The 14,334-nt window shown below is 41.6% G+C and overlaps 1 protein-coding gene across 1 annotated transcript; it reads right to left on the bottom strand.

Annotated features, from left to right (window-relative positions):
- Positions 1-276: 276 nt before the first annotated feature.
- Glo1 (glyoxalase I) lies at positions 277-11,927 on the bottom strand. The gene is made up of 6 exons (XM_090355744.1): positions 11,766-11,927; positions 6,426-6,508; positions 5,087-5,227; positions 3,953-4,020; positions 2,626-2,715; positions 277-1,663 (listed from the first exon to the last, which is right to left on the bottom strand). Exons 1-6 carry the CDS (start codon positions 11,844-11,846, stop codon positions 1,575-1,577), a joined length of 552 nt encoding a protein of 183 aa, XP_090211870.1. The 5' UTR covers positions 11,847-11,927; the 3' UTR covers positions 277-1,574.
- Between the last annotated feature and the right edge of the window lie 2,407 nt (positions 11,928-14,334).

Raw genomic sequence — 14,334 nt, 5'->3', positions numbered from 1 at the left:
TGGGCGTTGTCCCTGAGCTCTTTCATGCCAAGCCACAACACCACTTCCAGCTTTTTCTATATGGGTGGTACCAAGGAATTGAACCCAGGTCTTGGTGCAAGCTAGGCAAGCACTCAACTACTAGGCCAGCCCTTTCATACACATCTTTACCCAAAGAAATGACCACCCTCCAGGTTGTACACAATCACTATTCCTGGTTTAGTGTGCAATTCCATTCAGTCTTTTTCTGCTAAGGGTTTCCTTCAGTTAATAAATAAATAAACTGATGGAGAGATGTTTACAAATTAAAGTAATTCTTAAAATTTATTTTGGCCTACATGTACAATTTCTTTAAATTGCTCACATGAACCTGTTTGATCCGAAAAGGAAATGTGAAAAATGTGAAGTACTACCAATGAAAGAACAGCTGTCATGGCCTATCCAAGTCTTCCATTAGTGTCTACAGAAAATCTAAATGTAGTTCAACCACAGGCTGGATGTTTTTATCCTTCAGACTGTAAGAGATTTTCAGAATCACTTTGAATTTCTGAAACCCAGTGAACACTGGAGGGAAGACTGCTGAGCCTACTTCTAGTATCTCTGTTACCATTCAATATAATTGAACTGGCATCATGCAGACCTTGGGGTAAGAAGACTCCTTATGAGTCGTTCAAGCATCACAAAGATGGGAACACCCAGGTGTCTCACCATGATAATCAGGCCTAAGAGCCGAGAGCACAGTGCACAAACTCATGGAAGGTTTATATAAAAGACTAATGCAATAGGTATTGTAAGGCATAATAATGAAGCATAATCTAAATTATTAAAGTGATGGTGAGACCTTGAATGCTCAATTCATTCACATTATTCTACACACCCTGCTTTCTTTCTCACAGGATGATTAGTTAGTAATAAAGAGTATATTACTGCCTCGCCCAATAGCTGGAGATTGTATCCTTCTTCCTCCCCACTCTCAGGTAAATGTAGTCAGTCTTTGAATTCTGAAATTATTTCATAAAAGAAATGATATTCATTATTCTATTAGTATCCTTGTCAGCATGATTCTGAATTGCCCTCAGGAATTCCTTCTCTTTTGTAAAATAAACACTTTGTATTGTTTGAAGTACATATGAAGTTTCATTTTTGGTCGGTGTTCTTTGCTTTGTATTGTGAAAAGTATTTCTGGGAATAGAAAAACCCCAGAAGATAACGACCAGACACATACACAAAGAAAGTTTAAAAAAAAAAGTTTCAAAGGCAGATTTGAAGAATATGAAGAGAGGTAATTTGGGAGGCAGAAGGTAGCAAATTCAGCCTTTAAAGGGACTTGTCCTAATTATTACCTAAAAAGTATAGTTATACAACTACATTCAAGGTCAATGATAAAGTACTACTTTAAAACTAGAATAATTATGTGTGGGTGGGCAGGGAAATGCTGAAACAGGAAAGGAAAATGTACTTAAAAATAATTTGAATTAGGACACAATCCATCAATCCATTGGTCCAAGATGCTCCAGGTATCTGAATATCTCCAATTACACTGTTTCCTTTCTCTTTCGGTCTCCACTGCTCCTCACAGAAGTGTTCTCACACAACTACACAATAGCTGTTACACAGTTAGGATTCAAAATTTCAATCCAGTAGCCATCAGGATCTTGAATAAAGGCCAGACCTTTCATTTTACCTGGAAAGTGAAAATGGTCATTACTGACAAGGAAGTCCAACACATGAAAACACCTTTCTCAACTCAATTTTTAATTAGCACTTTCAGGAACCAAATTATTTTATGTATCTTTTTTCTTTTTCTTTTGTCCATCATGGGGTATGGACTCTGGGTCTGGGCTCTGTCCGAGGGCTCTTCAGCTCAAGGCTACTCCCCTATTCCTTAAGCCATAGCCCCACTTCCCATTTTCTAGTGATTAATTGGAGATAAGAGTCTCATGTTCTTTAGTGCCCAGGCTGGCTTTGATCTCAGTCTCCTGAGTAGCTAAGATTACAGGCATGAGCCACCACACCCCTGCTTGGATTTGGCTTTAATGTTTCCAATTCCACGTTGTTAGTGTTGCTCAAATGCATATATTTCAAAATGTCCCAAATGTTACCTTCCACACAAAGCTGGAAAACGGGCCCCCTAATGCCTAATTTTCCTGTTACCATTTCTACCAGTTTGGGAATCAAAGAAATTATTCTATGAGAAAAAACAGCTGGGCGAGATGGCTCATGCCTGTAATCATGGCTAATCAGGAGGCTGAGATCTGAGGCTCTCACTTTGAAGCCAGCAAGGACACTAAAGTCTGTGAGACTGTTAATCTTTAATTAAACACTAGAAAACCAGAAGTGGCACTGTGGCTCAAGGGGTAGGGTGTAACCTTGAGCTAAGGAGCTCAGGAACAGCGCCCAAGCCCAGAGTTCAAGCCCCACTACTGACAAAACAAAGACAAAGACAAAGAGGTGCTCAAGGGAGCAAGTAGTATACCTCACCTACCCAGGCAAGTCACTTACAGAGGGGGTCTAGAGAGTGGGAGGATCTTAGGTTTTGATGACTCTCTTGTGAGAAGGGTTTTACTTTGACAGAGCACTCTATACAGGTGCTTATACCATTATTTAATAACAGAAAGGCATGAAGATAGTAAGTAGTAGACTCACCATCATCAGGTTTCTTCACAAATTTGACTCCTAATTCTTCAAATCTTTTACAAGCACCATGAACATCAGGAACAGCAATTCCAATATGACCTTAGGTGACATGCCCCCAACACACATACACACAGAAAAAGGAAATAAGTAATCACAACAGTGTATCCAAGTGCCACAAGTAGCTTCCAAAACTTATTTCAAAACACAGGGCACTTGAGACCAGGAGTTTGGCCTAGTGGTAGAGTGCTTGCCTAGCATGCACAAAGACCAGGGTTCGATTCCTTGGTACCACATACATAGAAGAAAAGCCAGAAGTGGTGCTGTGGCTCAAGTGGTAGAGCTTTAGCCTTGAGAAAACCCAAGGACAGTGCCCAGGCGCTGAGCCCAAGCAAAAATAAAAATAAATAAATAAAAAGGCACTTGAAAACACAAGCAGGCTCCAAATCCATATTTAACAATGAGTAGTTCTAATTAAACTGGGTATAATGGCATAAATAGTTGCTCTGAAAGATAAGTTATTTAAAATAAGCCAATACAGGCTCATACAGCTCAATCTGCTAAGAAAAACCAATACAGTCTCAAACAGCTCAATCTGTTAAGAGTAATCTATACCAAAATAGGATCAAAGAAACAGTAAGAGAAGTTATTGGTTACTCACACTGAATAACTTTACTGTTACCAGTGACTATACATCAGACTTTACGGTCTGGACTTGTGTGATCTTTACATTAAGACAGAAGTGTATACTGCCAGAAAATTGAGATTGCTATTAGCAATAGGTTTTTTGGTTTTGTTTTGTTATTTTACTTAAAAAGTATACTGGAAGGAGTTGGAGGACTTGAATAAGTTCAAACCCCACCAATGCAGAGAGTAAGAAAGACAGAGATAAGGGCTGGGAATCTGGCCTAGTGGTAGTGCGCTTGCCTATCATGCACGATACCCAGGTTCTATTGCTCAGTACCACATACATAGAAAAGCCGGAAGTGGTGCTATGGCTTAAGTGGTAGAGCACTAGCCTAGAGGAAAGCCCAAGGATAGTGCTCAGGCCCTGAGTTCAAGCCCCAACACTGGCAAAAAACAAACAAAAAGAAAGACAATGTCTACTTCAAATATAATACTGAGGTTTAAAGTAAAATCATCATGAATAAATTCTATATTTAGACCAAGACTCAAAAATTGTATACTCCTAAAAAAGAGTATTTATGGAAAATAAAGATGACTATCTCTCTACTAAATTATTCTTGGTAATCAATACTGCCTTAGGTTTATTATAATCCTAATAGACATACCACATAACATCAATTCATACATGTTCCATACAAATAGTAAAACATACCAAATCCTCGAGGGTCTGAATTGCCATTATGGTAACTCTGGGTCTCATCATCTTCTGTGCCCCAATTGCTATAAAAGAAGAGAAACCAGAACTCACACCTCTGTCCTGTAGAACAAATATCCCAAAAAGAAATGTCCATCTTAAAGTCTTCTCCTGTGTACCTATTTACAAAGCTGATCTAAGCCTGCTGCTACACTAATTGTCAACTGTAGACAAGAAAAGAGGGTAAACTATGGTTTTAACCAGGTCAAGGAGACAGTAAAAACAGGCATTGCAATCACAGCAAGACACCAACAACACCTTTTATTGTGTGAAATACATCATATTGGACCGAACTCTAGAGTTGAATATTTCCATTTTATAGAAAAGATTATATAGGGAAGAGATACAATTTGTCAGGGTCACAGAACTAACATCAGAGCTAAGGTTCATGTCTAGAACTATTTCATTCCAAGGTTTTCTTCTCAGTCAAGACACATTTTGCAACAAATGCTCTTTTGGTAATTAGTAGGGAATACAAACAAACATTGTAAAGATAATAAAACATAACAGAACAAAAAGGGAAAAGGAATTATTATTATTATTTTGTGGGTCATGGGGCTGGAACTCGGCCTGGGCGCTGTCCCTAAGCTCTTTAGCACAAGGTTACTGCCTTACCCTTGAGCCAAGCCCAACTTCCCAATTTAGTGGTTAATTGGAGATAAGAATCTCAGGTCCTTTTGTGCCCTGGCTGGGTGTGAGCCACCTGCCCAGCAAACCTTGACATATTTTACAAGGATTCACCTGTACAGTTTGAAACACAGCCATAGATGGTTGAAATCAGTAGTTTTCCAATAAGTTTCAGCTAATTCTTACAGTTTAAATTTAAATTGGGTGCGGTGGCTCATGCCTGTAATCCTGGCTACTCAGGAGGCTGAGATCTGAGAATCAAAGTTCAAAGCCAGCCCGGGCACAAAAGGACCCGAGACTCTTATCTCCAATTAATCTCTAGAAATCGGAAATGGGGATTGGCTCAAGGGTAGGGCAGTAGCCTTGAGCTAAAGAGCTCATGGATAGCACCCAGGATGAGTTCAAGCCTTATGACCCACCAAGAAATAAAAGAAAGTTTAGCATATCTAAAAAAAAAAAACTTACTGCGTCAACTCAAGTGTAGCTTTTCTGGAGAATGTCCATGCTACTCTTTCCTTTCTCTCTTTGGGGATGTCATTTTTATCCTCATAAGCCAAGAAGTAGAGTGAAAATTTCATAGAAGGAAAATCCAATTTTTGGAGTAGCCTGAAATTAAAAATAAACAAGCACAAATCATTAGTAAGAAAGGCTGAAAGATAAATAGAAAGCCCACAGAGTAGGAGATCTTCACTTGCTGTACAACAGATAAGGTATATCTAAAATATACCTACAGCTCGAGAAGTTAAATCCCTCAAAAACTAATCTGCAAAGAAACAACCATCCCATTAAAAGGTGGGCTGAAGACTTAAAGAGAGACTTCTCTGAAGAGGAAATAAGAATGGCCAATAGGGGCCGGGAGTTTGGCCTAGTGGTTAAAGTGCTTGCCTAGCATGCATGAAGACCCGGGTTCGATTCCTTGGTACCACATACATAGAAAAAAAAGCTGGAAGTGGTGCTGAGGCTCAAGTGGTAGAGCTCTAGCCTTGAGAAAATCCAAGGACAGTGCTCAGACCCTGAGCTCAAGCCCAGGACTGGCAAAAAAAAAAAAAAAAAAAAAGAATGGCCAATAGACACAAGAAGAAATGCTCAACATCTCTGGCCATAAAAGAAATGCAAATCAAAACAACTTTGAGATTTCACCTCACTCCAGTTAGAATGGCCATTATCAAGAAATCTAGTAAGAACAGATTCTGGTGGGGATGCAGCAAGAAGGTAACGCTACTTACTACACAGTATGAGTGTAAACTCATTCAACCACTCTGGAAAGCAGTGTGGCAGTTCCTCAAAAAACTAAATATCGAGATCCCCCATGACCCAGCAATCCCACTCCTGGGTATTTACCCAAGTATCCAGAAACAAGGCTATATTAAACCTACCAGCACAACCAGGTTCATTGCAGCATTATTCACCATAGGTGAATATGGAACCAACCCAGATGCCCCTCAGTAGATGAATCGATCAAAAAGATGTGGCATATATACACAATGGAATTCTATGCTGCCATCAGAATGACAGTTCCTCATTTGTAAGGAAATGGAAACATTTGGAAAACATCATACTAAGACAAGTTAGGTCCTTGGACCTGTGTCCTTGAACACTTTTTGCTCAAGGCTAACACTCTGCCACTTGAGCCACAGCACCACTTCCAGCTTTTTCTGTGTATATAGTACCGGGGAATCAAATCCAGGGCTTTGTGCATGGTAGGCAGGCACTCTACCATGAGGCCATGCTCTTGGCCCTTGATGAAAACCTTCCCTGTGTTCATACTATGGAATAAACATCAAGGTGCTAATGCTTTACTTACGTCATTCCAAGAACTCTAGTATAAAAATCCAGTGACTTCTTAGGATCCTTAATTCGTAGCATAGTCTGCTGTAACAGAAAATCCTAAAAAAGAAATAGATACATTAAAAACATCTTTAACTTTCACTTGTACTTCTTATAAGATACAAATATATTGGCCACCATTGTTAATTTTTTTGTGTGTGCTAGTTCTGGGGCTTGAATTCAGGGTCTGGGCCCTGTCCCTGAGTTTCTTTTCACTCAAGGATAGCACTCTACCACTTTGAGCCACAGCTCTGCTTCTGGTTTTCTGGTGGTCAACTGGAGTCTCAGACTTTCTCATCTCAGCTGGCTTTAGAAGGCAATCCTTAGATCTCATCCTCCTGAGAAGCTGGAATTACAAGCATGAGCAACTGACACTTGGCTCTTTTTTTTTTTTTTTTTTTTTTTGCGCCAGTACTGGGTTTGAGCTCAGGGTCTGAGCTTTGTCCTTGGACTTTCTCAAGGCTAGAGCTCTACCACTTGAGCCTCAGCACCACTTCCAGCTTTTTTCTATGTATGTGGTACCAAGGAATTGAACCTGGGTCTTCCTGCATTTTAGGCAATCACTGTATCACTAGGCCAAACTCCCCACCAACACCTGGCTAATTCTTATGGCTTACAGTAACATGTAAGGCACTTGGGCTCTGAGGTTCTAGGTTTCTAGAAGACTGCAGATGTACTCTCAGTCTTGGGACTGAGAAATGAGGCCAAAGGTGTCCCTTTGGGCAAGCAGGTGAGAAAGAGAAAAATAGCTCCTGATATCCAGGCACTAGCCTAGCACACACAGCTAAGCCATGGCTCCCCCACAAAAACACCTATAGTCACTGTGACTGCTTTGAAAGAAACCCAAAATACTTATTAAATTTTAAAGGAAAATTGGCCTGGAGTATGGCCTCGTGGTAGAGTGCCTGCTTAGTATGCAGGAAGCCCTTGGTTTGATTTCTCAGTACCACATACACAGAAATAGCCCAAAGTGGCACTGTGGCTCAAGTGGTAGAGAGCTAGGCTTGAGAAAGCCCAAGGACAGTGCCCAGGCCCTGAGTTCAAGCTCCAGGACTGGCAATTTAAATATATATTTTTATATTATATGTATAATATATATTTATATAAATATATTTTCTACATTTATTTTATATAAAACATTATATATGAATGTGTTACATATTTATATATAATACATTGTATATTAATATGTATTATGTATAAGTATATAATTATATAAGCATATAATATATATTTTATATTTATATAAATATATATACTTTTATATTTTTATATAAATATATATGTATATATACATATATATGTAGCAGCAAGACTGTTTATGTCACATGCTTGTCTAAGTACAGATAAAAATAAGATACTGAAAATCTGATAAAAATAGCAGACATCTCCCTCTCTTGTAGTGAGTGAGCCCTACTTCCTTGTCAATTATCATGTTGGCTTGGGGAGGCCAGGGCCAGGAAATCTTATTTGTGGTCTTTCAAGCAATTTCCATGGCAGCACCTGGCAGCTTCATGGGGAAAGCTGTCCTTCCTTGCTAGACTTGGAGCTCCACCAATGCATTGCTAAAGGCTAAAATGTCCCAGATCATTGGGTCAAACACTGATTTTGGTACCACTTTGAGGGACTTTACAGATTTATTAAGGTTAGTAATCAGACTTAAAATACAGAAATTAGTGTAAATTCTCGGAGTTCAATGTAATCACGCAAGGACCTTAAAAGCAGAAGAGAGGTGTGGCAGTAGGGGAAGCAGGACACCCTAAGGAAAAGCAGTCTCCTAGGACTAGCCATGAGATGTAGGAGGACAAGATAAGGAGATGAGACAGACCTCCAACACCACTACCTCTGATGGGAGCCGGCAGGAAAGGAAATACCTTCTCAGCCACCCATATAGTTTCTGTTTTCTAGTTACTCAATTCAGTCATTCATATAGTTTGTTTGTCAACAGGTTCTCAGAAATCAGGCAATACCTCCTGTGGTTTGACATTACTACAACTGAATAATCGTTGACTTCATTGCCACAAGTGAACAATCATTGCAATGACTTCATTGCCACGACTTCCTCATTTTTGTTTTTGATCTCCCCCCTAGCCTGAAAAGTCCCCACCTGCTAAACTAGTATAAAAACTGTATTGAAACCTTCAATAAATGAGAGCTTGATCAAACCTTCTGACTAGCTCTCCTTCTTCGTGTCTCCTGCCTCTCCATTCGTCTGCCCTTCTCTTTCCAGGTCCTAGTTGAACAAACCCCCGCGGGCTGGGGCATACCCCTACAACCAAGAGACAGCCAGGAAACAGCAAAAATGAATTGTGCCAATGGCTTACACCAGTAATTCCAGCTACTCGGGAGTCTGAGATCTGAATATTGCAATTTGAAGCCAGCTTGGGCAAGAAAGTTCACTTTATCTCCATAAAGTATTAAAGAAAAGAGAAAAAGCCTGAAGTGGAGCCATGACTCCAGTGGTAGAGTGCTAGCCTTGAGCAAAGGAAGCTTAGGGGCAAGTGCCCATGCCCAGTTCAAGTCCTATAACTAGCACAAGAAAGAGAAGGAAAGGAAAGGGAAAGGGAGAAGGAAAAGAAAGGGAAGGAAGGAAAGAAAGAGGGAAGGAGAGGGAGAGGGAAGGAAGAAAGGAAGAAAGGAAGGGAGGAAGGAAGAAAAAAATGAATTACATTCACACATCCTGAGTTTAGAAGCAAACTACTTTGGGGGTGTGTGTGTGTGTGGGGTGTGTGTGTGTGTGTGTGCCAGTACTGGGGCTTGAACTCAGGGACTGGCACTTACCTATAGCTCCCATTTTCAACTTGTGGGTGGTTAACTAGAGATTACAAGTCTTACATGCTTTTCTGCCCAGTTTGGCTTTGAACCGAGCTCTCAAGTCTTCTGAGTAACTAGGGTTACAGGTGTCAGTCACTGGCATCCAGCTCAAAATAGCCCTGACTTTAAACTGATTTTAAAACAGTGGGATGCACGTCAATCTTATAACCTTTTGATGGATGAGCTTGTGTACCACTACCCAATGTACATCCCACAGTACTGGTTTTTCCCTCAGTAATCATGAGGCCTTTCATTTCTCAAGCACAGAGAGGAAAATACACAGATGTATTATTTTTGAGAGACAATAATGGTTCAAATTCTGGCTCTAAATATGTGATTTTGAGTAAATCATTACTTTTGTTGAGCCTCCACAACTACTACCTTGAAATACTTCCTTATGTTGTATCGCTCTCATAATTTAGAGAACATAATACATCTCGTCATTTTATTTTATCCTCATAGTAGATCTCTGAGCTGTCTTTACTTTCACTGTGCAAACTCAACACAAGAGTCTTGCCAAGGTTACTGTACCCAATGAATGGAGGGTATTTGAAATGGAGGTATTTTGACTCTATCCAGACCATGCAATATTGGAAAACTTCTCTTTTCTATGTTTTCTAAAGTGCTTTATAATGTCAATAGCTAATTAGTCCACTTAATGTTAGAAGTCAGGGGGATCCATCGTGTTTATCTTAGTATTACCCAAAGTGCCCACCTTAGTCTTTATAAATGCAGACAATCAGTAATCAAGTTGAATTTAATTCATTCCTTTCATGGCAAATTCCAAAATTACTGTTTGAGTCAGTACCCTAGAAGCAGACAAGGTGGAAGCCAGGCTCACCCTCTCTGGGTGAGTCAACACCTGTGTCTAAATCTCCTTATATGCCTATTAGACTTGTGAGGATTAATTGACTTAAAATACCACACCTAGCCTGGCACAATGAATATATACCAGCTATTATAATTCCATGTTAGGTCTTTACTCAGGACATTTAGAATCCAGAACCACTGGTCTCCTGGAGCTGAGAGTTTGGCCTAGTGGTAGAGTGCTTGCCTAGCATGCTTGAAGGCCAAGGTTTAATAACTTGGTACCACATCCATAGAAAAAGCTGGAAGTGGTGCTATGGCTCAAGTGGTAGAGCTCTAGCCTTGAGAAAGCCCAAGGACAGTGCTCCGACGAGATTTCAACTCCACATCAAAGAAAATTCAGAGTATTTAATGTATTTCTAAGTATCTTCCTGGAATCGTGTGTATGTGTGTGCAAGTTCTGGGGACTGAAGCTAAGGACTCATACATGCTAAGCATGCTCTCTACCACTGAACCACAGCTCCAGGAATCTTTTTTTGTTTGAAACAGTCCAGGACATAAAACCCAGTTATCTGGAAAATTAACTCACAGTAAACAGTCCTAAAATCTTTTTGCTTGTTTGAAGTAGACTAATACATAAAATCCTCTGTTATCTGGGAAATTAACTTATACTAAATGATGTAATTTATGCTATATATAATATGTAGGATTAAAGGATATACAATTTAAATAGATGAATAATTCATATTCATTTATAATTTAAATAAATCTCCTTTTAGTTCTGCAGCGATTAATATTTTTCCTAAGTACATACCAGGTGCTGGTCAAAGCTGGAAGTTTCTGACTCTGCTCTGAAGGCAAATCCCCTCTGCCTTCTTCACAGGTCTGGGTAACTTAGTGGATCTTCAAAGAACGTACAAACAATGCTATTGTGCGAATACTAAATAATTACAACAGGTGCTTACTGACACAGATGAGAATTCAGGTACAAAGTCTGGAGGCGACGGCGGTGGTCTAGCCTGGACACTGCTGGGAGGTACCACATCTGACTGAATGACTCAGTACCTTCCTGGAAAGTAGTGAAAACCTCCCTCCAATGGCAACAGGTCCTTCTTTTACTGGCTCGCAATCGTAAAACCAGAGGGTCTGAGGAGGAATTTCTACGATTCCCCTCTTGATGGAAGCCCTAAGATCCCTCTCGTTCTCCCCTGGGGCCACGAGGAGGTCGAGAGGGTTGCCGTGAGCAAACAGAAAGAAAGAAAGAAAAAGAAAAAAGCCAAAGCGGTTAAGCGCGGGGCGATCGCAGGAGTTGGTAGGGGTGAAGCCGGAGTCCGGGTGAAGAGACGTGCGGGACTGTGCCGGGGAGATCTGCCGCTGAGCCCGGCGGTTCGGGGCCTCTGACCTGGGAGCAGGGACACCACAGCCCGGGAACCCGACCCGGGGCTGGCCACGTCCCCAACTAGACGAGTCAGTAACAAGCAGGTCCCGCGCCTCTGAGACAGCCTGAAGACAGGATCCCGTCCACTTCTCACAGGCCGCCCCCTCACCAGACCGACCACATCACCTCGCTTCCCGCCCCACTCCCGTCCGCCCGCGGCCGGACGACCTGAAGCCAGGGCCCGCACCAGGCTCGGATGCCGCCCGGGCCCGCGCCCTCCGAGGGCGTCACGGGAGAGAAGGGAGATCTAGCGCCCACCTTGGTGCTGGGGTCCGCGTCGGAGCAGCAACTGAGGGCGACCTCATCAGTGAGGCCGGACGCGGGCTGTGGTTCTGCCATGGCTGCACTGCGGAGTCAGGAACCGCAGCACTCAGGAGCAGAGCGAACACCGTCAGCCTCCACCCGGCCTAAAGCGCTGGCCCTCACGTCAACCTACGCGACGGCGCCGCGGCGGCGGGCGTCAGCTACGTGTAGCCAATCGCTGCGCGGAAAGGTGTTGGCTCTCTGCTGATTGGATGCCTTGCCGCAGGGCTACGTGACAGAAAACTACAACTCCCAGGGTACCTTGCGCAAAAAGTGGCGTAATACTTAAAAGAGGGGAGGGAAAAAGTCTGCAGTCTGAGAAGCGAGTTTTTAGTGTGACTCATAACCTAATTTTGTTTATATTTAATTATTAAAGTTCAAAGGCTGGAGATGTGACTCAGTAGTACAGCATTTGCTGTATACCATAAAGCAAAGCAGAAGGGAAAAACTTGAAAATGTAAAGAATAAGCAAGGCATGGTGGCAGAGGTTGCCCTGAGCTCGGGCAGGGACAAAATGAGACCTTATCTCAACAAGTTTTAGAGCAATACATGTAATACAATGTCATTTTTGGAAAGTTTGGAAATACGTAAAACAAGGCAATGTATTGCATATAGGAGAACACATATCTAATAATGTTATCAGGAAATGCTCAAGAGCAAACAATTCCAAACAGATACATGATTTCCCCTGAAGAGCAGCTCAGAAGGTACCTCAGACTTACAGATGGATGGAAAAACAAACAAAAACATAACAGATGAACAACACTAAAAATGACAAAAGAGAAAAATGGGCAGCTTATAAGAGGAGGAATACATTTTTTTTTTAGTATACAGAGAATCCTCTTTGATATCCTTGAGATTGAAAGACGTTAAAAAGTTAAGTATTTGTCAAGATCAAGGGTTAAGTGTTCATGTAAAGCAACTGAAATTCATACACATTATTTGAAGAATTGACTCCCACCCTATTACCCTATGCATGGATGTGTTTAGACACAAGGCGGAAAATCCAACCTGAGCCTAGGGGTAAACATTCTATTGAGGACCTAGCCTGTAAGGCTCTGAGACTGAGCTGAGGCCAGGAAAGGATCAAAGAAGACAGAACTGGATCCTGTGAAGGTCAACTATCTAAGCAAAACAGATGTAGTGCTGTTTAAACATTAAAAAGGCCTGAGACCTTGGATAAGGAAATATTTTACCCACTCTACAGTCACCCCTCCTTATACTATACTTAAGTAACCTCTATCTCTTTACCCAAACCCCTGAAAGTCCCATTCTGGCTCCACCTCCTTGCACACACCTCCATTCCCATGGGAAGGTTTATTGCCCCTCACTGCTGTACCTCAATAAACAGTCCTAGCCTGTTGAGAACATGTCCGGCTTTTACCTTTTCTTTTCTCCTCTATTTCCCTAACATTATTGAGTCCTAGGAGTCAATTGGTAGGTTTGGGTTCTCCCAAAATATGGGGTCTTGTGCTTTCTAAGCAGGTGTACTACAGCTTGAACTACATCCCCTTCCAAAACCTTACAATTGTAAGGAGAATGGAAAAGGAAAAGGCCGGACTTGGTCGTCAACAGGTGAGGACTGTTTATTGAGGAACAGCAAGGGGCACAAACCTTCCCACGGGATCGGAGGTTGTGCTGCAGACTAGATTTGGGGTAGGTTTATTTAGGGCCTAACAAGGAAGTCAAAACTAGAAAATAGGTTCTGGTCTCTTGTGGGCCTAGGGGATGTTCTTGGTCAGGCCCACAGTGGAATATTCCACCTGTTCTGAGGGGCTATTATCACCTGGGGACCGAGGGTGTTTTCCGCCCAGATAGGAATTGCCGCCCTATGGACAGGTATGTAGTCAAGCTTGTCCGTGTGCACCTGGTGAATTGCTTGACCCTGGGGAATAAGGCAGGACTCAATCCTTCATATTCCATCTTTAGATACATAAAAAGATTGGGCCTAGGGCCGGGAGTTTGGCCTAGTGGTTAAAGTGCTTGCCTAGCATGCATGAAGACCCGGGTTCGATTCCTCGGTACCATATATAGAAAAAAGCCGGAAGTGGTGCTGAGGCTCAAGTGGTAGAGCTCTAGCCTTGAGAAAGTCCAAGGACAGTGCTCAGGCCCTGAGCTCAAGCCCAGGACTTGCAAAAAAAAAAAAAAAAAAAAAGATTGGGCCTAGAGGGAAGAGGCAGATCCTTCAATAATCAGATCAACAACTAAATATGAATGTGCTACTAGCCACAGGCCATAAGCTTGGAGGTAAAAGCCAGAAGGAAATGGGCAGTGTATAGTTAATGTTTATTTAATATTTATTCAATATTGGATAAATGACTACTTAAAGTCTTATATGTAGTAAGATCATGTGGCTATGCTAGGATAATTTCAACATAATGAATATTAATAATTTGTGTGCTTTACTGAACCATTCCCTACAAATGTAGACATTTTCTAGTTTGTTGTTTTGGCATTTTTATTTCTGTAATGAAGGATTGACTCCCACCCTATTACCCCAGGTATACATGAATGTGCTTTGACA

This window comes from Megascapheus bottae, chromosome 22 (genome assembly GCF_031878675.1).
Source record: "Megascapheus bottae isolate mThoBot1 chromosome 22, mThoBot2.hap1, whole genome shotgun sequence".
NCBI classification, from domain to species: Eukaryota; Metazoa; Chordata; class Mammalia; order Rodentia; family Geomyidae; genus Megascapheus; species Megascapheus bottae.
Note: the sequence above shows the minus strand (reverse complement) of the source record. Positions and strands in the feature narration are given on the sequence as shown.